Source organism: Eubalaena glacialis, chromosome X (assembly GCF_028564815.1).
Source record: "Eubalaena glacialis isolate mEubGla1 chromosome X, mEubGla1.1.hap2.+ XY, whole genome shotgun sequence".
In the NCBI taxonomy this organism is placed as follows: Eukaryota; Metazoa; Chordata; class Mammalia; order Artiodactyla; family Balaenidae; genus Eubalaena; species Eubalaena glacialis.
The window spans coordinates 16274916-16302586 of record NC_083736.1 but is presented as its reverse complement, the minus strand read 5'-3'; the positions used below and the strand labels follow the sequence as shown (position 1 = coordinate 16302586).

The window sequence follows — 27671 nt, the reverse complement described above, 5'->3', positions numbered from 1 at the left end:
GTGGGTTTTTTTTTTTTTAAAGTGTGATAATGTAGTACATGCCTTTTTTTCCCCCCTTAAAGTTTCATCCAGAATAATAAATTCTAGAAGGATTTTCATTTAGAGAAATACCAATAGGGTAGATTTTAAATTGGATTTTAAGTGAAACGATCAAAATGAGGTTTCCTTAAAAGTTCGTTGAATATCATGTTCAAGAACTCCAAATTTAAACTAGAATTTCTTAAAGATTGCTTTATAAGAGTATACCTTTAGGTACAAATGCATTAAGCATCTACAGGGCTATGTATAATATTAAAGTTACTACTAACTACGGAAATGTCATATCCCTTAGAGACTTTCATTATAATAGAGAAAAAAATGGGACAAAATATTAAACAACATAAATGGGTTTATTTAAATCTAATGATTATAGGAGTGCTGCTATGTTTTAGACACATAAAACGTGTTCAGGAAACACATTTTTAAATGAATACTTGCTCAGGATGGTCTGCGGGGGTTGGGGAATGGCTAGTGTTGTGAGGGGGTGGACCGGTTGGCTTTTGCAAAAGTCTCTAACTTCTCCAGGATTTGGGGAAAAGTGAAATGATTAAGGAACCTAGGAAGATGCATGTATTTGTTAACCATGCCAATAGTTGTGCTAATTTTTATTAATTTATTTCAGATGCTACTTCGAGCGTATTATCTACTTTGAACAAAACAGGTAATGTCAAGTTATTTCTAAATATAATAACTTGTCTTCTGTGGCTTCTTGATTTTCTCACTTGTGTGGTCTTCTGGGTTAGTAAAAGTTATCTCCTTGCCCATTTCCTATGACTCCAACTGTTGATTTATTACTCGTTTTACTTTGACATTGAACTATAATTCTGGTGTCACCACACTCCTGAACTTCCAAACTCTTATGGCTATAGCACTCCATTTAAAATAACATTTACAATTTTTTTGATTACAGTAGTAATACATCTTAGCTCATAAAAAATGGGGAATATAGAAAAATGCAAAGAAGAAAATAGCAATCATCTTTAATGTTACTTTCCTAAGACTGTTACTGTTAATAATTTGGTATATTTCCATTCAGTATCATATATATATATATATACACACTATGTAAGTATATAACAAAACAGTCATAGTTTACATAAATTTTTATATTTTGCCCTTTTGACTTCATATTAAATTATAAGTATTTTCCAGCATCCCTTACTATTAATGACTTGATAATATTCCGTCGTGTACCATATGTGAACATTAAATTTGTTTCTACTTTTTTTTTTTTTTTTTGGCTGCACTGCGCAGCATGCGGGATCTTAGTTCCCCGATCAGGGATGGAACCCGTGCCCCCTGCAGTGGGAGCGCAGAGTCTTAACCACTGGACTACCAGGGAAGTCCCTGTTTCTACTTTTTAAATAGAAATTGTTGCAGTGAACATCCTTGTGCCAACATTTTTGCATTTCTCCCTGATTTCTGTAGAATGCTCTTCAAGGATTGGACTTATTTGGGTCAGCATTATGAATATTTTAAGGCCCTTGATACCAACTGCCCGATTACCTTCTAGAAAAGTTGCACCCAACAGCATTCCTGTCTGCAGTGGATGAAAATGTCTGTGTAACCGTACCTTTGCCTAGAGCTGAGACTATGTCATATACTGTTAGATCTTCCTCTCAATTCCTTAGGTTCTATTTTGCATCTTTTCATATTTGTGAGGTTGAACATTTTTCCCCCAAAGCATTTTTTTACTGGAATCAGAAGTTCATTTCACAGTTGTGTTTTGTTTGCTCCGGAAAGGAAAGTATCAGGGCAAAACAAAATAATATATTAAAAGGATTCTTAATAGTAATGCAAAATGCTGTCAGCTTTTATAATTACCACCAATCATTGCCCATGGGTCTTTCACACACTGAAACAGAAGCTTGTCAATAACACATACAGACATGAGATTTCTGAAACTGTCAGGATAACGTCATCATTCTTAAGTGTTTCTCCAAGATCTGAGCTTTGTGTTTTCTTCAGAACTTGCTACTCACCCTAGGAGACAGACCTTCTTTGTAAGTCTGTGCCCGGAACACAGTCTCTTCTAATTGGCCATCCTTACAGTAAGGATTTCTGAGCCTGGTTCTCTATTATCTGGGAAATAAGCCACGGGCTCTGTTCCCAAAGTGTGTCGGGAAGATATTTCTAAGGTTCGTTTCTTCAGAGTGTGTTAATATTTGCCTGTGAGTCATTGACTTTGAACAATTCTGTCCTGGTTCTGCTGTGAGCTTGTTGTATGACTGTAGTTGGATAGTCTCAACCTCTCTGAGAATAATTTTATCTATCAATAATATTATATTATTATAATTATTAACTCCTAAAGAAGATAGCAGGACACTGTTGATATTAGGGTATAGTAGCAATATTTTGATAGTAGATCCTGTGTTTACTGTTTCCATTAATTTTTATTCTGAATCACCTGCTCCTTACAACCTATCACCTGAAGGTCCTGATAGTGACTTAATTCTGCATATCTGAAGTGTAAGTTCACATTAATTTGTCTAGCATCAGCGCATGGAAACTGCAGTAGAATTATGCAAGCAGTGGGGTGAGTAACAGGAGTGATCTAACTGGGTAAACATAGGAATCCGAATCCAGACCCACCCTCTGCCAATGCTATATGATCTGAGTATGTAATTCTCATTCATTCTGCTGCTGCGACGACCAATAGTGTCTTAAATGTGTCAACAGTATGATTTTCTTAGCAGTTCACTAAAATGATACTCATGGCAAATTGTTTTTAAAAAATAACAATTCTGCTCTAATATTTAAATTGCTTCTTTGCAGAAAAAACTAAAATCACTATAGTAAAAACCTTCAATGCATCAGGTATGACTTATTATCAATATCAAGACTTTCTTTTTTTATAACTAAAGTAAAATTAAACAAATGGCTGGTGTTTATGTTTTCTTTCTCTTTTTTCCTGTCTTTTAAAAATGAAATCTGTTCTTCATGAGTAGATGTTTATGCACTGGGTACCTTAAATTGTACTAAGTGTTTGGGGTTATATAATAATGATCAGACACAATGTCCACCCTCTAGAATCTTCTAGTCTATGAGGAGAGACAAGGCAAACAGATAACCAGCATGAACATGTGTGCAGATAAAGGCAATGATTTCACAAGTGTTTCTGACATGGTTAAGAATCATGAGAGATAGAAGGGCTGGTGCTAATGATTATCAGAGAGATGCAATTTATGAAGGAAAGATTCTTAGAGGAGTGAACCTCAAACTCTTTTTAAATCAAATAAGGGATGTACTATTAAGTGCCTATTATAAGATTAAGGATACATGATTTGCTTAACAAAGGCTTCCAGCTGATTTAAAGCAGGGGTTGGCAAACTATGGCCTGTGGGCCAAATATGGCCCACCACCTGTTCTTGTAAATAAAGTTTTATTGGAACACTGCCATGCCCATTTGTTTACACATTGTCTATGGCTACTTTCCCGCCACAAGGAATAGTAGAGTAGCTGCGACAGAGACTATATGACACACAACGCCTAAAATATTTACAGTAGGGTTGGCCCATTACAGCCAGAGTTTTCTCGCTCATGATTTAAAGGCTGACCTGTGGCCATGTACTTGGAGGAAATTATGGATAACAGCCCTAGCAATAGGAAAGAAAATTCTCAGTATGAATGAGTAGCAAAAGACACGCATCGCTGGAAACAAAGGTGCTACTAAAATTTCGAGAAAGATGAGAGATGATAGAATGAAAAGCTTAGTAAGCAATAGACCAATGGTTGACCAAGAACATTAAAGCATTACTATCCATAGTAATCTATAGTATTTGCATAGTATATGTTTCTAGTGAGTTATATCCATAAGCAAGTATATTTAAAATGAAATCTTTCTCTTTTGGTGTGGGTAACATTGCTGTGGAACAATATAGAAATCTACATGTCAGGTAACTTTTGGCACCTAAATTCAGTTTGCTCACAGAATCAAAACTCCTAGCTGAAATGTGATGCCTACACACCAAATGTCAATTAAATCATTCTGGCAGGAACCACATTGCATGCACTAACTCAAATTATAATTTTAGTTTGTGTCCAAACTAGTTCTCTTAGGAAAGAATTAAGCACTCATAAAGTACTGTAGAAATAAAATAGCAATCAGGCATTGCATACGTTAATTCTGACCAAACCAGACCTAACAGGGACATCAACATATTTCTTAATATGACAACCTTTTCCCCTTGGCAGTCTGCTAATACATTATCAGCATTTGCCCCTCACATTTATTATAGATTTCTTATACTTTGCCAAAAGGATGAAATTAATGAAGGGAAGATTCTCAGCGGAGTAAATCATATCAAAGAAGAGATGTACCTCTCCTTTCACCAAAGGAGAAAGTATTTCTCAGGTTAATATGTATGAAGTATTTTTTCTAACATGGCTTATTTCACCTCCCATTCGTCTCTGCCTCCTTTGTATGCCTACGTCGTCTGTTGTACTGGCCATCACTCCATTTTGCCCTCACTATAACTTTTTATTTACTGGCCAGTATCACTCACTAGATTGTAAGCTTGTTGAGGGCAGGGTCTGTATCTGGAACCTCCCAAAGCCTATAGAATAAGGTAGGTGCTCAGCAAACATTTTTTGAATTTTCTAGTTTTTGCCCATGTGAAATGACATCATGACATTGATGTTATTTCATACATACATTTGCATAAGGAGCTAAGACCAGCATTAGAGTGTTCATGGACTCCCCTGCCTAGGAAAGGAAGGAAGACCTATGAGTAAGGAAGGGCTATTTCATTTAAAGTCTCTATACTCGATTGTATTCATGCTGTTCCTTTTATATTGGACAGAAGAGGGATTAATTGGGAATGGGACAAAGAAATTTTAGGGAGTAGGGGATCAGACACTGACATACTAAAGAATAGTAGAGTCCAGTTCCATAGCTGAACTACTAAGAAATGAAAATTCTCATTCCTTTAGTCTTTGTGGAATTCATCCAGCCAATTATATCCAACATATAATATTTTGGGTACACGCTTAATGCTTGAATTTGTGAATTCTCTTAATGTAGTGTGTAAGTGCAGGTGTTTACATGCTTAACCCGCTGTGTTGTGTTTTCTTTGCAGGTGTCAAACCCCAGAGAAATATCTGCAATTTGTCATCTATTTGCAATGACTCAGGTTAGTTCTTGTGTACACTACACATTACCAGATAAATTAGCTCCACAGAGAAATGGTTTGTTTTCCTGCCGTTGAGTATGTGATGTGTGCTCCTCTGATTTATCTCCTTTCATCACACCTGGCTACTAAGAGTCTCGAATGAAAACAAAAGCAAATTTTAGAACAGGCTGAAAGTGAGATAATGGGTTAACTTCCTTAATATGAGAACATGAAGCTCTGCACCAAATATTTTTCACCATAGCTTTAAATCCATAGCTAATGCCCTTAGAGTTGATTTATGAACATAATAATGAACTTAATTATTGAAAGCCAGTTCTTGTATATAAAATCCTCAAGGTTTTCCATAGGACCTTAAGTATTATAACTTAGAAACAGGATGTTGTCTTTTGCTAAAAATAAAACAAACCACTCTACTAGAATGTTGAAAATCTTACGTACACCTAGTTTAATTGGATGCTAATTGCAGTAGTGCCCATAGTGTATCTTGCCATCTCTAACTAGACTGTCCACTATTTTTAAAAATTAAGATGGCAATCGCTTGAGAACATGCTACTTTTGAAATCGGAATATTTTCCCTCCTGCCGTGGGCCAGAAGGAATGAAACAACCACTTTTCTGATGTTGGTTTGGCTCTCTGGGCTCCCTTCCTTATTAAAACCAATGAAAGAGACGTGAAAAACAAAAACATGGTGTGGCAGGTCAGAACTGCACCATGGGAAGAAAGAAGAGGAAGGTAACAAAGTATTTTATAATATTAAAGTCTTAGTGTGGCTCCAGTGATACAAAAAAGCCAATCATTATAGGAATGTTTTCCTTTTATTCTGTTCCTTTTAACAGTTTAATAATTTGTTTGAAAAACATAGGAAACAATTTCAAGTGAAGTAAGTTAAGGTTGGATAGTTTAGAAAACAAGAAAACTTCCATTGAAAGAATGTTCCACAAACACTTTCTATTTATGTGAATGTGAGGTTTACTTACATGAGCTTTCTGCTGATAGTATGCTCCAGGTCGAATATAGCAGGAAAGTGTTAGCTGGCTTTGATTAAAGGGAGAAGAAACTTGTTGGATACATTTTCACTTTCATATATTGTGGAACTCTCTTCTCTCCTCCTTCTCCTCTCCCTCCTCTCTTACCCTTCTCTTTACTGAATTCTCCATAATTTCATTATTTTCATGCTTCATCTATGTTTTGGACTGGTGACTAATGTCTAGCTTAGTGTTATGTTTACATCATGTTTGATAACTGAAAATTGAACATTAAGTCAAAAAAAAAACTGGTCATCTTGAATAACAGATGCCAGGAAGCTGGTTAGAGTAATGTTTTCCCCAGTTAAGCTACTGAATTGACCATTTGTTTTAGTGTCTGGTGACAACAGCCTCTTCAGGGGACCTACTGTTTTGTCACCAGAAATTCCACGATATCCTGCCAGAAACTAGAAACCTCCACTTCTTTCAGATTCCAATCTGGATTCATTAAGGGAAATGGAGGCTGGTGAAAAAACTGAGAGCTGACCAGGTAGAGTTAGGCTGAGGGTCAGAAGGTGGTGGCTTCCTGGTTGCTCTGCTACCCCTGTGCTCCCAGCACATTCTTGAAACTCAGCATGTGCTGAATAAGACTGAGGGATGAACTTGCAGAATGGAGAGGTGAGGGAGAAAAATTGTGGGTGTCAGCACACACACACAGGCACTAAATAAGTTTTTAAAAGCTAAGATTTTTGCAAAAATGTACGAGCAATTCTATGCATGTATCAATTATCTTTTTTTTAAAATTTATTTTTGTCTGCGTCGGGTCTCCGTTGCTGCGCTCGGGCTTTCTCTAGCTGTGGCGAGCGGGGGCTACTCTTCGTTGTGGTGCTTGGGCTTCTCATTGCGGTGGCTTCTCTTGTTGAGGAGCACGGGCTCTAGGCACGTGGGCTCAGTAGTTGTGGCTCGCGGGGTCAAGAGCACAGGCTCAGTAGTTGTGGCGCACGGACTTAGTTGCTCCGTGGCATGTGGGATCTTCTCGGTCCAGGGCTCAAACCTGTGTCCCCTGCATCGGCAGGTGGATTCTTAACCACTGCGCCACCAGGGAAGCCCCATCAATTATCTTTACTTTTAATAATTATGTAGTGCATTAATTGAAATTTCAGTATCAATATGCAGAGTTTGAGGTTCTCAGTAGAAAGGTTGCTGGAATAGATAAATCATGTTAATCACTGGCCTAGTGGCGTTGTCAGCCATTTTAAGGGGAAGTGGACCACTGGGTCCTTGGCTGTGGGAATCAGTTGTACTTTGTAGTGCAATAAAAGATGAGACAGGGAGGCCTTCCACCCTCTAGCTCAGGAGTTAGCAAACTACTGCACATAGTCCAAATAATAGCCTGCCACATGTTTTTGTAAATAAAGTTTTATTGGAACACAGCCATGCCATTCATTTATATACTGTCAATGGCTGCTCTTACGCTACAACCGCAAAGTTGAGTAGTTTCGACACAGAACATATAGCCCACAAAACCTCAAATATTTACTTTCTGATCTCTTACCAAAAAAGTTGGCTGCACCCTGCTCTAGTTTATATGATATCCCTTGCCCTTCTGATCAGGAGGCCAGTTTTTTCTCTCTGTAGATTATGAAGTGCACACAGTGTACTTCTGTTAAGGAGTCTACGTTTTATTTGTCTCCAGATAGAGCCAAAGCCCTTCGGAGTATACCCTGCAGGAAATGGCATTGACTGAAATTGAGTTCAGTGTTTCCCAAGGCGAGCATTTTCAGAACAGGGTTTTCTGGCATTTCTGGGACGAAAGCCACAATGAGTTGTTCAGCTGAAGAAAGGATTTGCTCTGCATTCTGTTCAGGTTTCAAAGCAAAATCTCAACTTTGCTCCCAGGAAAGATAGTGCATTTGGTAGCTGTATTTTAAAAAGAAAAAGAAAAACCCAAAATGGCAAGGAATAAATAGACTTTCATAAGGCTGTGTAACTGCTGAGAAATCCTTTTTCCCTCCCTCCCATGTCTCCCATAACTGCAATTATAACAGCTTAAAAAGATTTGCAGTGTTAGAGCCACAGTTCCCCCAGTTAACATCGTTAAGGGAAACAAAGTCCTGATGCGAAGCACATAGATAGGGATAAAATTTCTTGACAAGGGGACAAGTTTTTTCTTTTTCTGCATTCTCACATAAAATGTATAGTTGATATTTCCTGAAAATTATACTGATTGATAATCGTTGAGTAACTTTCTGATAGAAAAGAAAGTAAATGTGAATAACAAAGAATTTGATGAAATTGTTTATAAAGTAATCTGATAATATTTTTCTGTATTGTATTATTTCTCAAACTTTAAGGATGCAAGTTTCAAATTTCTTTTTGAAAATTTATTTTTAGCCTTTTTTAGAGGTGAGATCATGTTTCAGTATGATGAAGAAAGCAATGTTACCCAGGTAGGTTTTAAAGATTTTTTAATTGCAATTTAAAAAGTGACTTTTCATGTATTTAAAGATTTAAGGTTCAAATTATTTCTGATATTTAGCATATTTACTTTTATCACCAAATTTATTTATTTATTTATTTTTTGTCTTTTGTGTTTGATATCTTTAATTTAGTATAATGTGTTTGAGATTACCCACATTATTGGATGTGTTAATACTTTGTTCCTTTTTATTGCTGAGTAGTATTCCATTGTGTGGATATACCACAATTTGTTTATCCACTTACCAGTTGATGGACATTTGGGTTACTTCCAGTTTGGGGCTATTATGAATAATGTTACTAAGAGCATGTTTGTATATGTCTTTGTGTGGGAAGGCATGTACATATACTTTGTGTATATGGAAATGCCGGGACATTTTTTTTTTTTTTTCACACACACACACTGTATTTTATTTTTACAAGAGATAAGTAGACTGACACCAAGCATTGTACATGGATGACCACAACAAAAGCAACAATGATTGCAATTTTTCTTTCTCTTTAATTTTTGCGAATTTGATTACTGTGTGTCTTGGCGTGTTTCTCCTTGGGTTTATCCTGTATCGGACTCTCTGCACTTCCTGGACTTGGGTGGCTATTTCCTTTCCTATGTTAGGGAAGTTTTCGACTATAATCTCTTCAAATATTTTCTCGGGTCCTTTCTCTCTGTCTCTTCTCCTTCTGGGACCCCTGTAATGCAAATGTTGTTGCATTTAATGTTGTCTCTGAGGTCTCGTAGGCTGTCTTCATTTCTTTTCATTCTTTTTTCTTTATTCTGTTCTGCAGCAGTGAATTCCACCATTCTGTCTTCCAGGTCACTTATCCATTCTTCTGCCTCAGTTATTCTGCTATTGATTCCTTCTAGTGTATTTTTCATTTCAGTTATTGTGTTGTTCATCTCTGGTTGTTTGTTCTGTAATTCTTCTAGGTCTTTGTTAAACATTTCTTGCATCTTCTCGATCTTTGCCTCCATTCTTATTCTGAGGTCCTGGATCATCTTCACTATCATTATTCTGAATTCTTTTTCTGGAAGGTTGCCTATCTCCACTTCATTTAGTTGTTTTTCTGGGGTTTTTTCTTGTTCCTTCATCTGGTATATAGCCCTCTGCCTTTTCATCTTGTCTATCTTTCTGTAAATGTGGTTTTTGGTCCACAGGCTGCAGGATTGTAGTTTTTCTTGCTTCTGCTGTCTGCCCTCTGGTGGTTGAGGCTATCTAAGAGGCTTGATGGGAGTCTCTGGTGGTGGGTAGAGCTGACTGTTGCTGTGGCGGTCAGAGCTCCGTAAAACTTTAATCCACTTGACTGTTGATGGGTGGGGCTGGGTTCCCTCCCTGTTGGTTGTTTTGCCTGAGGCAACCCAACACTGGAGCCTACCTGGGCTCTTTGGTGGGGCTAATGGCAGACTCTGGGAGGGCTCACGCCAAGGAGCGCTTCCCAGAACCTCCGCTGCCAGTGTCCTTGTCCCCACGGTGAAACAGAGCCACCCCCCACCTCTGCAGGAGACCCCCAACACCAGCAGGTCTGATTCAGTCTCCCCTGGGGTCACTGCTCCTTCCCCTGGGTCCCGATGCACACTACTTTGTGTGCGCCCTCCAAGAGTGGGGTCTCTGTTTCCCCCAGTCCTGTCGAAGTCCTGCAATCAATTCCCACTAGGCTTCAAAGTCTGATTCTCTAGGAATTCCTCCTCCCGTTGCCAGACCCCCACGTTGGGAAGCCTGATGTGGGGCTCAGAACCTTCACTCCAGTGGGTGGACTTCTGTGGTATAAGTGTTCGCCAGTCTGTGAGTCACCCACCCAGCAGTTATGGGATTTGATTTTACTCTGATTACGCCCCTCCTACCGTCTCACTGTGGCTTCTCCTCTGTCCTTGGACGTGGGGCATCCTCCTTGGTGAAGTCCAGTGTCTTCCTGTCGATGATTGTCCAGCAGCCAGTTGTGATTCGGGTGCTCTCGCAAGAGGGAGTGAGAGCACGTCCTTCTACTCCACCATCTTGGTTAATCCCCTCGCCGGGACATCTTATCACCAAATTTAAATAAAGTACGTGTTGTTGAAACATTAGCTTTGTTTGAGAGGGCTTGACTTCATGATAATCATGGTATTTTGTTAAAAATTATATTTTAGTTTTCACTAGGTTTGATGCTGAATAGAGTGTTTATATGATACAGTTCTATTGCCAGTCAAAATTTAAAATTATATTAGAAACTCCTAGCAATAAGAAATGTAATCTATTGAATCTAAAAATTGTCTTCTCAATCTGATCCTGTTCACCCCATGGGGGATTCAGACACAGTAGTATCAGCCTTCCCATAACCTAGATTGGTTCAGAAGATCCCAGCTAAATATGGTTTGTTAATTCAGTAAATATTTCCTGAGCACCTACTATGTGCCAGGCAATGAGCTAGGTGCTAGAAATGCAGTGATGGTTGCTACCAAGTGTCCCTTTTTACATTCACATAGAGAACTTTAATAGTGTTCTTTTGGGGGAACCCTTGGAACAATAAAAGATAGAAATTAGCACATCAGACTTGCTGATTCAGAATATTTTTTTAAAAGAAAACATAAAAACAAAAACTGACTCAGCCACTATGTATTTGATCGTTTGCTAGACAATATTCCATGCAGTTACGAATCACAGTCTTTGGGGTGTAGTTCTTTGGGCACCCAACAAAACTGAAGAACAGCTTCTTGTTAGAAAGTGTTATAAAACAAAACAATATTTGTTGTATTCTTAATGATTTTGTGCTTCTAGCAGAATCAAGTTATGGCTAATGGCACCTCAACTGGAATCCTGTCTCTAAGGGAATTGAAGTGAGTAATCAATCTGCTGTTTGATTTAAAACTTAAGACATCAACTGTGGAAAGATACTTGTTGTGCTATCTGTACTTTTGGAAACTGAGAATAGGAAAGAGACAGACCCCAGAGGTCATAAAGAATTGGTTCTTGAGATCTTTGCAAACTAACCATAGTCACCTGTCTTCAACTAATATCCCTGTGAGGCTGTTCTCTTTGATGCTATCGAATTATGTAAGAGTGTCACCAAACCAGATTCGTTTTGCCCAGTGCACAGCAAGCCAAAACACTGAGAAGCCAAGGTTTGCAGCAAAGAGAAGGGTTTATTCCCAAGGCAGCCACATGAGGAGAACAAGTCTCAGATCTGCCTCCCCAAAGGCCAGGGACTTGGGGTATTTATGAGGTAAAGAATAAAGTGGCAGGGCAGTCTGAGGCTGGGGAGCGTGGGGAGCGTGGGGAGCGTGGGGAGCATGGGGAAAGGTGATTGGAAAAAGCTGGGTAATCTTTGTTCTGTGCAGGTGTTACTAAGCTACAGACCTCTGCATGTTCAAAAATGGAGGCACCTAGCACCATCTGAGGGTGGAGTTTTCAGCCCCCTGACGCCAAGGACATTGGACACTCGCGCATGCCCAGTTGGAGGGTCAGAGGTCCTATCCAGTCTTAACCAGTTCAGCTAGAACTAGACACAGCTGACTCCAAGTTCCTGGAAAACAACTCGGGAAAACATCTTACTGTTTAGGCTACATGCTGCTTGGAGGACATGCAGGTCTTAAAAGGACTTTGATTAGTGAAGGCAGGTTATAGGTGAAATGGATTTGACTAATAATTACCCACGGTTTCAAGAGCTCCATTTGAAATGGTATTTGGGTTTTTATATGATTTGGTAGCCAGCCAGGTTGAAATAAGAGTTCAAGGTAGGACTCCATGTATATCATTTACCCATGCTTTCATGAGGCATCGGTCATTCAAAAGTCAGAGAGAGGTCTGTGTTAAGTAGACCTCAGTTTACAAGGGTAAGCACAGACAATAAGAAATGCATTACAAATAAATGCTCCTAGTTAGACAATAGGTCAAAATGTCGGCCAGCAGACAGTCTTACCTTGACTGTCACTGGAAGGGGAAACTTCATGTCTTCGCCCTCGTGCAGGGAAGCAGCATCAGAGATGAAATTCATCTACTCTCAACCTTGCTATTATCTTTCAAAAGAGATTTTTGTAAACTTTTGAACCAAATCCAGAAGCTCTGAGGAGTATCTGTGATGACACTGAAGAGAAAAACTTTTCCAAGGTATCAATAAAAACAAAACACATGTGATAGGAAACGTTTTTAAACTCACAAATTCGTAAATAGAACACAGCCTAGCATACTTGTAAGTAATTCATTTTAATTGCTAGACTTGAAATATAGATGAATTCATTTAAAGCCACCAAGCATTTATTGAACACCTACTGTGTGCTAGGCCTTGGGGATACAAATGGGGATAAACCGAACTCTCTGAGATGGAAAGCTGGGTCTAGAGCAGTGGTTCTCAACCCTGACTGTATATTAAAGTCACCTGGGGAGCTTTTAAAACGCCTGCTATCCAGGCACACTCCATAACAATTAAATCGGTATTTGGGGCCTGAGTTGCAGGCATTGGTATTTTTGAAAACTCCCTAGGTGGTTCCAGCACGAGGCCAATTTTGAGAAGCAGGAGTCCAGAGTCTGATAGGAAAGAAGCAGGAAGCAAACAAATGATAACAATACAGTATAATCCCTGCAATGAAGGTGACACGTACAGGCTACCAAAGGATGTTCTGAGTGTCTGAATATAGAGTAGGCAGAGTAGTTGGACATGACTGGAGTGGCCAGGGAAACCCCAGAAAGAAGGTGGTCTCTGAGCACAGTTATGCAGGAGCAGCTCCTGCCAGCTTGAAAAGCTAGCTGACTACTGTTGCCACGATACTTCTCTCCTCTCCAGACCTTCCCTGGAGCCAAGAACTATTGCCCAGTCCTTAGAGCAGGATTTCTCAGCCTCAGCACTGTTGACATTTGGGGCCTGATCATTCTTTGTTATGTGGGGCTGTGCTGAGCATTGTAGGATGTGTAACAGATCCCTGGCCTCTACCCACTAGATGCAGGGAGCACCCTGCCCCCAATTGTGACAATCAAAAATGTCTCCAGATATTGCCAGATGTCCCTTGGGGGGGGCAGAGTCACCCCAGTTGAGAATCGCTGCCTTAGCATGAGTTCTTTAACTAGATTTCTTTCATCCTAAGTTCATGTGAAGCTCTGCCACATTGAAGAAATAAAACTGTTGTTGGAGTGGGATTGGAGGAGAGGAATGAGGGAAATTCCTAAAGAGGAGTTGTGAGGAGGGGAAGGCAGGGCTGGGGAGTGCTAGAGGGCAGGTGGAGTCAGTTGGAGAGAGAATGAGGAAGAAGTCAGAGACAGAGGGCCCCCAGGGTGAGTGGCTGGCCCCTCTCAGAAATTCTGCCTCCGGCCAGCTCTTCCTCTGGCCCTTTGCCAGAAGCAGCTGCCTGGGGGTTGCAGTAGCCTAATGAAATAAGATTGTTCAACCAGAATTTATATCTTGCTGTTGGCTAGAACCGATACAGCTTCTGTCTGGTTAGTTTCCCTTGTCATATAAATAATTAATTTTTCCCACATAGGAATCTCTTGTTATACCCAGTATTTCTTCAAAGTGAACACTGCAAGCAATAAATACCATATGCTTAATTTAATTGCTAAAAATCTAACTTATTTTGAACTTAACATCACCAATGATCTCCTTCATATCAATTTCTCATTTTATTAACAGACGATCAGAACTCAACAAAACCCTGCAAACTTTAAGTGAGGTAATCATAGTACATCCTGTACTTGTTTATAATTATTGTTATTATTTGGGGGAGAGCATGGAGTTCTGTATTCCTGAGGAGATATGTATTCAAATTACCCCAAATCTGTCATGTATAAGAATGAATGGGCTAGTTCCATTACTCCAAAAATCAGAACTAGGCTCAATGGATGGACATTACAAGGGGGTAGATTTTCCTGTATGTAAAACCAAGTTTCTTAAAATCAGGGCTCCGGGAGAATGAGCTCCCTTATGTGGTAGAGAGTTTCCTGACACTAGAGGTATCCAAGTAGAGCCTGTATGGCCTGAATAGCTTTGATCATATGTCATTAATCTGGTAGGAATGTGAACTGGATGATTCCTAGGGGTTCTTGTGGTTTTAAGATTCTGTGATGCTGTGATTAGTCCTGGGTCATCTTGCCTGACATTTTCATCTGTCAAACCTTAACATGTATTTTTTTTCTTTTGTTTCAGACTTATTTTATAGTGTGTGCTACAGCAGAGGCCCAAAGGTCAGTCATTTTTAATACTTTTATATAAATAACCTTATTTCTCTACTCATGAGAAATAAAGTACAAGGAGTCTTAGGGTGCAAATTCAAAAGCATTCCTCTAACATAAATACACATTAGTGACATTTTGGATATATAATTTTTTATTCTTCCAAACACATATCACTGTCACATCCATATTCTCATTTCTTTATGAAGCACAGAGAGGTGGGTGGTGTTGGGCCATTTGCCTCTGGTTCTATGAAGCTAAGGGTCATCAGTGCCCTTAGCCCCACAGGCCACCAATAGGACCAACAAATGGCTCCCAGTGGTCCAGTCAGGGTGAAGGCCACACAGGGAAGAAGGAACATACTATGGAGCTAGGAGAGAAAAGGAGAGAGGGGGAAGGAAAAGATAGGAAAGAAAGAGAAAAGAAGAAAATAAAAAGTGTGTTCAAGGGTCGGGACTTCCCTGGTGGCACAGTGGTTAAGGATCCGCCTGCCAGTGCAGGGGACACGCGTTCGAGCCCTGGTCCAGGAAGATCCCACATGCCGTGGAGCAACTAGGCCCGTGCGCCACAACTACTGAGCCTGCGCTCTAGAGCCTGTGAGCCACAACTACTGAGCCTGCGCTCTAGAGCCTGTGAGCCACAACTACTGAGCCTGTGCTCTGGAGCCTATGAGCCACAACTACTGAAGCCCACACGCCTAGAGCCCATGCTCTGCAAAAAGAGAAGCCATCACAGTGAGAAGCCCACGCACTGCAACGAAGAGTAGCCCCCGCTCTCTGCAGCTAGAGAAAGCCCGCGCACAGCAACGAAGACCCAGCGCAGCCAAAAATAAAGAAAGAAAGAAATTTATTTTTTAAAAAAAAGTGTGTGCAAGGATGAATCAGAGATTGCCTGACAGCTATTTGAGGTTACACAGATTATCATTTGAAATTATGTCCATTGGCTGTCCTGGCTGCATAAGCCAATGGCTTTTAGGTCGATAATCTCACTACCCGAATCTTGAGCATTCTGTGAGAGTAAAAGTCCTAGAAAATAACAGTTTCTACTCATCAGACGGTTCATTGGTACAAATAAAGGCAAGTCTTCCATGAAATTGTAGATCGGATTCCTGTTCACTATACGTATTTAGTAATTTCACTTTTCATTATTTGCAACATTAATATTTTGTTCACCTAAACCAAGACGAAAGTAAAAAAGAAACAGAATGTCAAATTCCTGGTTATCTGATGACCTGAATTGAACTGCCAGAAAGATTTTGGATTTAAGAGACCTTGCTATTCATCTAGGCTGGTATGTGAAAGGGCTCTCATGATGGAAACACAAATGCCTCCAGACACCAGGCGGTGCGGGTGGGTGGTAAGATTCTAGATGTCAGGATGCTTGTCTTTGCAACCAGGTCTCACCCCTGTATGTTCATGATGCGGGCAGGAAAAACGACTCAGCAGCTGTGTGTGGTCAGAGTGTCTCTGGTTTGCAGTCCCTGTGAATGTAAACCTCTATAAATTCTTAGTCCTAGAAAGTCTTTGGGGTAAAGTTCAGCCCATGATAGGTGGGTGTTTACAAGCTTATTGGGGTGACATTGCAAGTTAACAGTGTCAATGCCCCCTTTCCTCACTCTAAGCTTGAAAAAGCAATTACAAATATGTAGGTAGGTTTCCAGTTTAGTAACACTCTGGTTATATATATTTCTCTTTATAGCACATTAAATTGTACATTCACGATAAAACTGCATAAGACAATGAACATATGTGCTGTGATGGTTGCTTTGCAAACAGTAAAGATTCGACCGATGGGTAAGTTGTCTCTATCTTTATTGCTGTGTTCATTTTCACATGACTTTGATGTGTTCTTTTCAAAATTGAAAATACAATGAATACATTTACATATGTTACAGCTTTCTGTTTTGACTCTTTTGTCCTTGGGCAGTTTTTAAGGAGCTCTAAAAGGTGATTTTTCCTGCTTTCTCAGTAAAGTTTCAGTATGCTGTATTGGAAATCATGATAAAACAAACCCTACTGAGAGGGAGAATTCTATTTGGAGTGCTCGATCGATTGCTGCTGGGATATATTTACTCCTGAATTTCTCTTAGGAGTTGCTGAAGAGCGATTGATACTGTGTGCATATAACCCCAAATTATTCACTGAATAACTATTTTTGAGCACCTACTATTTATATATAATTGTCAATATAATGGAATCCAGTTTATTTTATCACCTGTTTTACACTAATGCTCTTCAAAATCACATCAGTGTAAGAACTGTAATACTTGACGGAGCTGAGCTTCTACCTTGCCTTATTCTTGACCATGCATTTTCTTCTTTCTTTTTGTTTCCTGCAGAACAGTGCTGCTATTCTGTCAGGATCCCCTGCCCTTCCTCCCCGGAAGAGTTAGAAAAACTGCAGTGGTATGTAGCAAATCTGCTGACCCTTTTCCTAATAATAATAATACTTAATCGCCATGCTGGCTAAGGAATTTGAAATTTTGACGGTGAAGAAGGGCTTTCAATTTTAGGGAAAAAGCACAGTTTTCTTTTGTATGAAGTTTCTTACTTTAAACCAATGGTTTGCAATCTTGGTTGCACGTTAGAATCACCTGGGTAGCATTGACAGTATTCTGACTTCCCACAGCCTCACCAACTGAATGTGTCCTCATATTGAAAAATTTTTCCAGTGTGGTAGATGAGGAATGGTGTCTTAGTGTTATTTGTACTTCTCTTATTAAAACTGTTTGAACATTTTTTTTTCATATATGTGGGGCCATTTTTTGTATTCTTTTTGTGAATTGTGTGTTCATATCTTTTTCCCACTAGATATTTAATCAGTTTTTAAGAGTAATTTATATATTTCTATATTGTGGATATTAGCCCTTTGTCTGTGGTATATGTTGCAAATATTTTCTCTCCAATTTGTCAGTTATCTTTTGACTTTATGATGTTTTTGTCATGCAAATTAAAAAATTTTTTTATGGAGTTAAATTTACCAATCTTTTATTTTATTGCTTGTGGATTTGGAGGCATTATTAGAAAGCCTTTCCCTACGTCTGGCTATAGAGGAATTTACCCTTGTGTTTTTATAGTACTTGTATGGTTTCTTTTCTTTTTTTATTTTACTTTAGATCCACTTGGAATTTATTCTTATGTAGTGGGAGGTATGGGTCTAATTTAATCTTTTTCCAAATGTCTATCTAGTGGTCCCAGCACCATTTATTAAAAAGTCCACCTTTTCCTCAGTCATCTGAGATGCCACCTTTGTCATATGCTAAATTTTGGTAACTATTTGGGTTAAACTCCAAATGTTAGATATTTACATTGGGGGAACCAGGTGAAGCTGGTTCATGGACCCCACTTTGAGTAGTGGGGGTCTAGACTGTAGAACAGTGGTTCTCAACCCTGACTGTATGTTGGAATCATCTGGGGAGTTTTAAAAATACCAATGCTGGGAATTCCCTGGCGGTCCAGTGGTTAGGACTTGGCACTTTCATTGCTGGGGCCCGGGTTCAATCCCTGGTCAGGAAACTAAGATCCCACAAGCTGTGCGGCACAGCATATACATACATGCATACATGCATGCATGCATACATACATACATGCATGCATACATACATACATGCGCTGATGCCTACCTCCTACCCTCAGAGCTAGGGATGTCATTGGTCTGGGGTGAAGCCTAGGTTTCTGGATTTTTAAAAAATTAGGCTAGAATTAGATGATGGCCCTTTCATTGCTGGGGTCCGAGTTAGGACTTGGCACTTTCATTACTGGGGCCTAGGTTCAATCCCTGGTCAGGGAACTAAGATCCCACAAGCCGTGCGGCACAGCATGTACATATATGCATACATACATACATGCATGCATGCATACATACATACATGCACTGATGCCTGCCTCCCACCCGCAGAGCTAGGGATGTCATTGGTCTGGGGTGCAGCCTAGTTTTCTGGATTTTTTAAAAATTAAGCTAGAATTAGATGATGGCCCAATGTCTTTCCAATGCATTGGTTCTTAAGATTGGCTGTACATTAGAAACACATGGGGCTCTTTTAAAACTGATGTGTCAAGATGGCCTTCTGGGGTGCTGGAAATACTCTATATTTTGATCTGGGTGGTGATGATAGAGGTGTATACATATTATAATTACAATTTTTATAATTCTTCAAGCTCTAAATGTAAGATTAGTACAGTTTACTGTATTAGGCTATGCCTCAGCAAAGAAACACATTAAAATGAATAGGGATGCCTGCACCCACCCCCGAGATTCTCATTCATTTGGTTTGGGTTGGGAGCCCCGGCACTGGTGCTGAAGTGCTCCAAGGTTTCTAACGTATAGGTGGCGTTGCCCGCCACTGCTTTGCTGCTCACCACGTGCCTCACCCGGTGGGTTAAGGGCTCTCTGATTAGCACAAGTGATGAGAGCAATACAGGGCAACCTCATCATGGTTGAGCCCAGCGAATGGGAGCCCCATGCTAAGGGGTCCGGCTGCTGCAGCCCCCAGATAATATGGAGGAAATTTAATTTACACTTCTCAAAGCACCTTTGCCACAGCTTGGCCAGATGGGTTGCCGCTTTATACAATTTAGGGAATGCAGGCTCAGAGAAGTTGGGTGGATTGCCCAGAGGAGTAGTGAGAGCTGGAGCCCCAGCCAAGGCTTCGCGACTCATCATCTTTCTGTCTGGCACCCCTTTGTCCATACTGCTTCCCGAACATCAGGCCATGGGGAGAGGCTTCCAGCTGGGTGCCTGGCCCAGACTGGGTTGAGCCAGCATTTCTTTTTATGGGTATGACTTTCCTTAGGTCTCTCAACCTGATATTCCTCCCTCCTCTAACCCAAGAGAAGCTCCAAGAATACATTCTCACTGGTGTTCTAAGTCACCATCTAAAACTGGATCTATCAGAGTCTTCCCTGGGTGATAATTTGTTGCCTTTTCCCCTGAAGACTGGTGGATTTTGTGCCAGATGGTAGATGAGTTCTTCTCAGTCTTCCATGTCATGAAAATACATGGGCCTGGGAACCTCACCCCCACCCCAGGACCAACTGAATCAGATACTTAGGAGAAGGCCACAGAAATCTGTTTTTTAAAAAGTCCTCTACGTAATTCTCAGGCACAGCCAAGGTTGAGAACCACTGGGCTACAGTAACATTGAGGGTGTAGCTGATGTACAAGCTGGGGACCACCCCTTTGGCCCCAGCTTGATCCATTTTTTTCATTCGGCAAACGTTTCTTGTTCACATACTATGTGCTGGTTAGGACCATGGCAGGCTATAGCAGTATAAAATTGATTCAGACAGATTCCTATGCTCATCAGTTTCACAAAAATTTATGTATCATTAACTCCAATTCAAGATTTTCTTGAAACAAAATTCAATAAGTTGAAGAAAAAAAAATGGCAGTGTGATTTACCTTTCCTAGCCAGTATCACCAGTGCATGTGAACGACCTAAATTTGAAGTTTCTTGGAAAGGAAAGGCTTATTTGTGACCCACCAAGACCAGTACAAGAATTTGCTGGAATTAAAAATTCCATTCTACAAATTAATAATAGTGATTTCTACATATTTTTTTCTTCTATCAATCAATATGCAGAAGATTGTAATTGTAATTGACAGAATTATGTACTTTGGTTGCAAAAACTGTAAGAAAAATTTGAAGAACATTTTGTTGTTACTGGTAAATTTAGAACTGCTTTTCAGTTTACGCCATACCACTTTGAAGCCATTGTTGATACTGAGTTGACACAAGAGTTAGTGAATCTATTATGGACAGACATAGTTTTGAAATGGGTATGCTTTAGCTTCTAAGTCAAATCAGTTGTTCCAAAAATTGAGCCAGTTTTGTCAGTGTGGATTTGAATAGTAAAGGATAATGGTATTTTGGCATTTGATTCAGTTTTTAGAAAAATTTTAAGTATGTTGGGAACAGTTTGGGCATGTGATTCCATTTTTTTTGAGAGTAAATTTTGTAAAATCAAAAAAACACCAAAAAAGACAGATTCCTAGTATATGGAAACTACCAGTTGGGTCGCAGGGCATTTAATAGCTCCTCTCCCCAAGAAGCACCTGGAAATGTTACAAGATCTCCTCAACTGACTGATAGAGTCAGGGAGCAGCAGTGAACAAGTGAAGCAGAACTGGGAATTCATGAAAGAGCATCCCTCCTGGCTAGTTCCCCTCCCAGGGAGAAGGTGGTGGCAGTGGGCAGGGGCAGGAGGCCAGTAGCAGGTACACAGAGGATGTGCAGTGGCAGGTCCCTGGTGGAGTCATGTCACCGTGGTGGTGTCAGATGGTTGCCAGAAGAAGAGATTAGCCTCTGGAGCTCATTCGTGTCTCACGTGCATCTCTCTGATTCTTTCCTTTAGTGACCTGCAGGATCCCGTTGTGTGTCTTGCTGGTCATCCACATGGTCCACCATTTTCTTCTTCCAGCAATTCCATCCCAGTTGCTCCTCAGGCCACCATTGTGTCCCAGACCTCCAGTGCCTTCTCTTTTGCTGAGCCTCTAGCTCATCCACCTGTAATCCAGAGCCCTCACTCTCCAACAGGGGTGATTCCCCTTCCTTCTCCCCAGCCTTCAGCTCCCATAGCTTCCAGCCCTGCCATTGATATGCTCCCCCAGTCTGGAACTATCTCTTCCCCTGTGCCTCCAACTGATCTTTCCCACACCCTGCCACCTGTGAAATCCTTACCTCCCTCTCCCACCACGTCTGCCCCTGTGAATGTCAACACGACCAGCACACCTCCTGACAAGACAGGTAAATATGAGGAGCAGCGCTGCTCCCACGTTTGTTGTAATTCTGGTCACGTGAACCCAGCAGCCAGCCTGCCAAATCAACGTACCTGTAATGAAACCACGTTAAGCCTTTGCTTTTATGATGTCTACTTGATTTTGAGAGCTTCCCTTTGGGCATTCTTAGAACATAGATATGGCTGAGTTTGATTGTTTGGCCAAGAGAAATAGCTCTGAGGCAAACACAGATCTCATTTTATCAAGATGAGTTATTTTATAGGTTTCTTTCTACAAAAGGTTGTTGGGTCACTGTTTTCAACGTTCTGAAGAGAAAGATTTTGAACTATTAAACACACTAACTCCATTTAGACAGAAGACAAAAGAAAACATTGATGTTCCTGAAAACCAGTCAGTCACAGAGTGCCAGAGCTGGGACTGAGCCAAAGTAGCCGTGAGGAGGAGAAGAGAATTCAGAAGACCTAGGGGTGGGTCTGCCCAGGCCCTCACAGGCGGTGGGATCCAGAATAAGCCATTTAGCTCCTCCTAACTTAGCCTGCTCTACCTCAAGATGGAAATAATCTCACTAACCTCATAGGTTTGGAACCATGGCGGACATGAGAATGCCATGGAAACTGCACGGGGCTCCCCGGACACAAAGTAGGCTTAGGGGTAAAAAGATAAAGGGAAGAGGGAAAGAAGCAGAGAGAATTCTGGATGCTCTCTGGAGTTTCAAGCCAGTGAGTAAGAAGCAGGCCTTCCTCTAGAATTTGGAGGGTGGGAGGCAAAGCCAACTTCTTGGCGACATGAGATCGGAGCTCGAGTTGTGGTCCTGCCTCCTCTGCCCCGGGCAAGCATCCCCAGGAGATTTGGAGCCAAATGACTGGAGATGTTTTTGAATTCCACAAGAGAGGAATGATGAAATATGATATGCCACCTCAACAAAATGTCTATTACGCAGCTGTGCATAAGAACAGCTAGACAGAAACTTGGGGCATTTTTCAAGTCTTGAGGGAAGTGAAAATAACGTGACAGTAAATAGTTTGCACACCATGTTTGTAATAGTAAGTTATAACAGGTGGATAAAGATTAGAAGGGAATATGCAAAATAAGAAATAGGATGTTAGATGGTGAAATTAAGAGACTTCTTTGTTAGAAGACATACAGGTGGCCAATAGGCACATGAAAAGATGCTCATCATCACTAATTATTAGGGAAATGCAAATCAAAACTGTAGTGAGGTACCACCTCACACCGGTCAGAATGGCCATCATTAAAAAGTCTACAAATAATAAATGCTGGAGAGGGTGTGGAGAAAAGGGAACCCTCCTACGCTGTTGGTGGGGATGTAATTGGTGCAGCCACTATGGAGAACAGTATGGAGGTTCCTCAAAAAACTGAAAATAGAGTTGCCATATGATCCAGCAATCCCACTCCTGGGCATATACAAAGACAAAACTAAAATTTGAAAAGATACATGCACCCCCTGTGTTCATAGCACTATTTACAATAGCCAAGACATGTTAACAACCTAAATGTCCATCGACAGATGAATGGATAAAGAAGATATGTTTTATATATATATGTGTTTTATACATATACATACAATGGAATATTACTCAGCTATTAAAAAGAATGAAATAGGACTTCCCTGGTGGTGCAGTGGTTAAGAATCCTCCTGCCAATGCAGGGGACACAGGTTCGATCCCTGGACTGGGAAGATCCCACATGCTGCGGAGCAACTAAGCCCGTGCACAACAACTACTGAGCCTGCACTCTAGAGCCCGCGAGCTACAACTACTGAGCCCGTGTGCCACAACTACTGAACCCCGCGTGCCCTAGAGCCCACACGCTGCAACTACTGAAGCCCACGCACTCTAGGGCCCGTGTGCCACAACTACTGAGCCCACACACTGCAACTAGAGAAAGCCCGCGCACAGCAACAAAGACCCAACGCAGCCAAAAAATAAATAAAAATTAAAAAAAAAAAAAGAATGAAGTAATGCCATTTGCAGCGACATGGATGGACCTAGAGATTATCATACTAAGCGAAGTAAGTCAGAAAGAGAAGGACAAATGCCATATGATATCATTTATATGTGGAATCTAAAATGACACAAATGAACTTATCTACGAAACAGAAACAGACACACAAGACATAGAGAACAGACTTGTGGTTGCCAAGGGGAAGAGGGGTAGGGGAGGGAAGGATTGGGAGTTTGGGATTAGCAGATGCAAACTAGTATATATAGAATGGATAAACAACGTTGTACTGTATATAGTACAGGGAACTATATTCAATATCCTGTGATAAACCATAATGGAAAAGAATATGAAAAAGAATATATATATGTATAAGTGAGTCACTTTACTGTACAGCAGAAATTAACACAACATTGTAAATCAACTATACTTCAATAAAATTAAAAGAGAGACTTCTTTGTTGTTAGACAGGTTTATATCATTGTATCCCAATTAAAAACACTACTAAAAATCAGGCTTACAGCTGGTAGTCCAGCTGTTAATTTCATAATATTCTCCTTTCCACAAAAAGAGCTTTTAGTTACCCACATAAAGTTCTGTATTCATGCTATAAATTAAATACATGTATATTTATGCTTATACAAATATACACTAAATACACTAATGTGCTTTTACATTTTTTTTTAGTTAGGTTTCTTGAAGTATAATTTACCTACAATAAAATTCATCCAGTTCTATAGATGAATGAAATTTTTATAGTTCTACGAGGTTGGATAAATGCCCACAGTCATGTAACCACCATCATGATATATAACATTTCCACTATCCCCAAAGTTCCCTCGTGTCCCTTTGTAGTCAACTCCTACCCACTACCCCAAGCCTCTGGGTACCACTGATCTGTTTCGTTTCCCTGTGCTTTCAGTTTTTCTGGAATGTCATATGAAGAGAATCATACAGTATGTAGCCTTTTGAGTCTGGCTTCTTTCATGTAACATAATACATTGGACTATTGGAGACCTGTCCATGTTGTTGCATTTATCAGCAGTTCATTCCTTTTTATTACTGAATAATAGTCCACTGTATGGATGGACCACAGTTTGTTTCCTCATTCTCCAGTTGATGGACATTTGGGTTGTTTCTAGTTTGGGACTATTATGAAAGAGGCTACTATCAACATTTATGAACATGTCTTCTTAAGACAGGTTTTCATCTCCTTGGGGCAAATACCTGGGAGTGGGTTTGCTAGGTCACAGAGTCTGTGTGTGTTTCTTCATTAGTGATTTTTCTATTATGTGTTCATAAAGTGATTTGGCTCTCTGTTATAGAAATTGTTCACACCAGCAGCGTCAGTGTTTCTGAGCTTGAGAACCAAGTGTCCCGGATGGAGAAGCTTCTTTCCTTAGGCAGCTTGGCGCCTAACCTCGCAGGACAAATGATAAACCAAGTCAGCAAACTCCTTCATTCCCCACCCACCTTGCTGGCCCCTTTGGCCCAAAGGTATGACTTAGCAAACTGATGTGGTCATGAGAGGGGACCCTCTAATGATAATGATGCTTCTATATGATTAATTAAAGCCAAATATTTTTCTCCCACGTACGAGGTTCATGATGACTTGTTAAGTTTCTACTCTATATTCTGCTTAGACTGGGGAAAACAAAGTGGGAGTGCTGAATTTGAACGGCTACTTCTTTTTACAGATTGCTAAAAGTAGTGGATGACATTGGCTTACAGCTGAATTTTTCAACCAAGACCATAAGTCTGACCTCCCCTTCTTTGGCTCTGGCTGTGATCAGAGTGAATGCCAGTAATTTTGACACAACTACTTTTGCTGCCCAAGACCCTGCAAATCTTCAGGTACATCCTAATTTATTGTGGAAAAGACCTTTTTTTGTATTTGATTATAGTCCTTGTATACTTCATGATTGAGGCAATTACTGCTATACTCAGGGGTGATATTCAAAATATTTAACATCTAGAACAATGGAGCGCCACAGAATCAAAAAAAAGGACATTGGTCTTGGCTGGAGCAGGATCTCAGAGGTCCTCGTTGCGCCCAGTGTTAGCCCTTTAGCAGCTGGCTTATGGAAGTTTGGGGGGGGCAGTCAAGTCGGGGAGGTGTCCAGCGGGTTCTAGGCAGTTGGGAGAGAGCAGGGACACCGGCTACTTTGCTTTTTCTTTTTTTTTCCTTTTAACATCTTTATTGGAGTATAATTGCTTTACAGTGGTGTGTTAGTTTCTGCTGTATAACAAAGTGAATCAGCTATACATATACATATATCCCCATATGCCCTCCCTCTTGCGTCTCCCTCCCACCCTCCCTATCCCGCCCCTCTAGGTGGTCACAAAGCACCGAGCTGATCTCCCTGTGCTATGCGGCTGCTTCCCACTAGCTATCTATTTTACATTTGGTACCAGCTACTTTTCAACCCATTTCAGTATTTTTTTTAATATATAAATTTATTTATTTTTGGCTGCATTGGGTCTTCGTTGCGGCGCGCGGGCTTCTCATTGCGGTGGCTTCTCTTGTTGCGGAGCACGGGCTTCAGTAGTTGTGGCACATGGGCTCAGTAGTTGTGGCTTGCGGGCTCTAGAGCGCAGGCTCAGTAGTTGTGGCGCATGGGCTTAGTTGCTCTGTCACATGTGGAATCTTCCCGGACCAGGGCTCGAACCCATGTCCCCTGCATTGGCAGGCGGATTCTTAACCATTGCACCACCAGGGAAGTCCCCATTTCAATATTTTAACAAGTGTTACGACTACACTGGTGTGAATAGTGGTGCAGTATATCAATCCTGCTTCTAGTGTTTTCTATTAGAGGGATTGGGGGCTGGAAACATGCAAGTAAAACCAAGTCTTGCCTTTAAACTTAATTTGTATAGTCTTCCCTTTACAAGTTTAGTGCATGTGGTTCTATGATGACTTTGCCCAGCAGGTCACCAAGTTGGTGTGTCTGCTGCTGTGGTCTCCCTGGGCTCTGCAGTTATCCTGAACTTTCTCCCCTCCCACCCCAGCTTTATTGAGATATAATTGACATATAGTATCCTGCACTTTCTGACTGTTTCTGTATATCCTTTATCCTTAAAATGTTTCCTTTCCTGCTCCGAGGCCTCATCTCCCTATTACACATCCTCTAATTTCATAGCAATCAGAGAAACAAGAAGAACCAATTGTACATAGAGACACCACAAATAAATGCCCTTACAGGATCCTCCGTCTTAATTAGGTGTTGTGTTTTCCATCTCTTCATTATACTAGCCCCAGACATCCTTATGATCTTTTACTTGATTTTCAGGTTTCTCTGGAAACTCAGGCTCCTGAGAATAGTATTGGTGTTATTACTGTGCCTTCATCGCTGATGAGTAATTTACCAGCTAATGATGTGGAGCTGGCTTCCAGGGTGCAGTTCAACTTTTTTGAAACACCTGCCCTGTTTCAGGTAAAGTTGCCTCTAATTGCTTTTGGTTTAGGTTTTGGGGGAGACTGGGGGAGTTTTATTTCTTTTAATCCTCACATATTCTTAAGCCTGCTATAAGTCACATGAATTGCTGAAAAGCTGTAGTTTATTTTTAAACAGGACCTAATGATGCTGCTGAGGATAAATAACAATAACTGACACTCACATAGCATTTATCAACTGCCGCGCAGTATCATAAGCACTTAGAAGTGTTAACTCTAATCCTCTCAACAACATCATGAGGGAGGAACTATTGAACTATTATCCCAGTTTTACAGATGAGGCTATGGAGGCACAGAGAGGTTAAGTAACTTGCTCAGGAACACACAGCTTAAATGGCTTAAATGGCTTAATGTTATGTTCCCTTTAAGATTCACGAGGGTCTCGTTGCGTCAATCTGTGAAATTTAACTCAGCATTTAGAGCATTGTATAGTGGAATAAGCTCTGCTTCTCATTATGGTCCTTGGGAAAGTCACTTTACTCCCTGCCCCTGAATTCCTGACCTAGGTAGTAAAATAAACAATGTGGACTAAATAGTCCTTAGGGTCCTTTCTAGCTCTAAAATTCTCTGATAACATTTCATTTTCCCTTGCCATCTTGTTGATTCTTTGGTGTGCTAGGACCCTGCCTTGGAGAACCTCTCTCTGATCAGCTATGTCATTTCCTCGAGCGTGGCGAACCTGACAGTCAAGAATTTGACAAGAAACGTGACGGTTACATTAAAGCACATCCACCGGAGCCAGGTGGGAGTGGCCTGTCTGGTCTGTTCATTG

The 27671-nt window shown here is 40.6% G+C and overlaps 1 protein-coding gene across 4 annotated transcripts in view; it reads left to right on the top strand.

The window, feature by feature from the left end:
* ADGRG2 (adhesion G protein-coupled receptor G2) overlaps window positions 1-27671 on the top strand; it is a 133855-nt gene that overhangs the window by 89183 nt on the left and 17001 nt on the right. For 3 of the 4 annotated variants that reach the window (XM_061179105.1, XM_061179104.1, XM_061179106.1), the window contains 14 exons: window positions 662-700; window positions 2815-2856; window positions 5118-5171; window positions 8531-8586; window positions 11365-11423; window positions 14207-14246; window positions 14720-14757; window positions 16444-16538; window positions 17084-17150; window positions 21099-21490; window positions 24771-24942; window positions 25143-25299; window positions 26736-26879; window positions 27519-27641. In XM_061179105.1, coding sequence (XP_061035088.1) covers window positions 662-700; window positions 2815-2856; window positions 5118-5171; window positions 8531-8586; window positions 11365-11423; window positions 14207-14246; window positions 14720-14757; window positions 16444-16538; window positions 17084-17150; window positions 21099-21490; window positions 24771-24942; window positions 25143-25299; window positions 26736-26879; window positions 27519-27641 — 1478 coding nt within the window. The remainder of the gene's footprint in view (window positions 1-661; window positions 701-2814; window positions 2857-5117; window positions 5172-8530; window positions 8587-11364; window positions 11424-14206; window positions 14247-14719; window positions 14758-16443; window positions 16539-17083; window positions 17151-21098; window positions 21491-24770; window positions 24943-25142; window positions 25300-26735; window positions 26880-27518; window positions 27642-27671) is intronic. The other variant, XM_061179107.1, reaches the window with a different exon arrangement.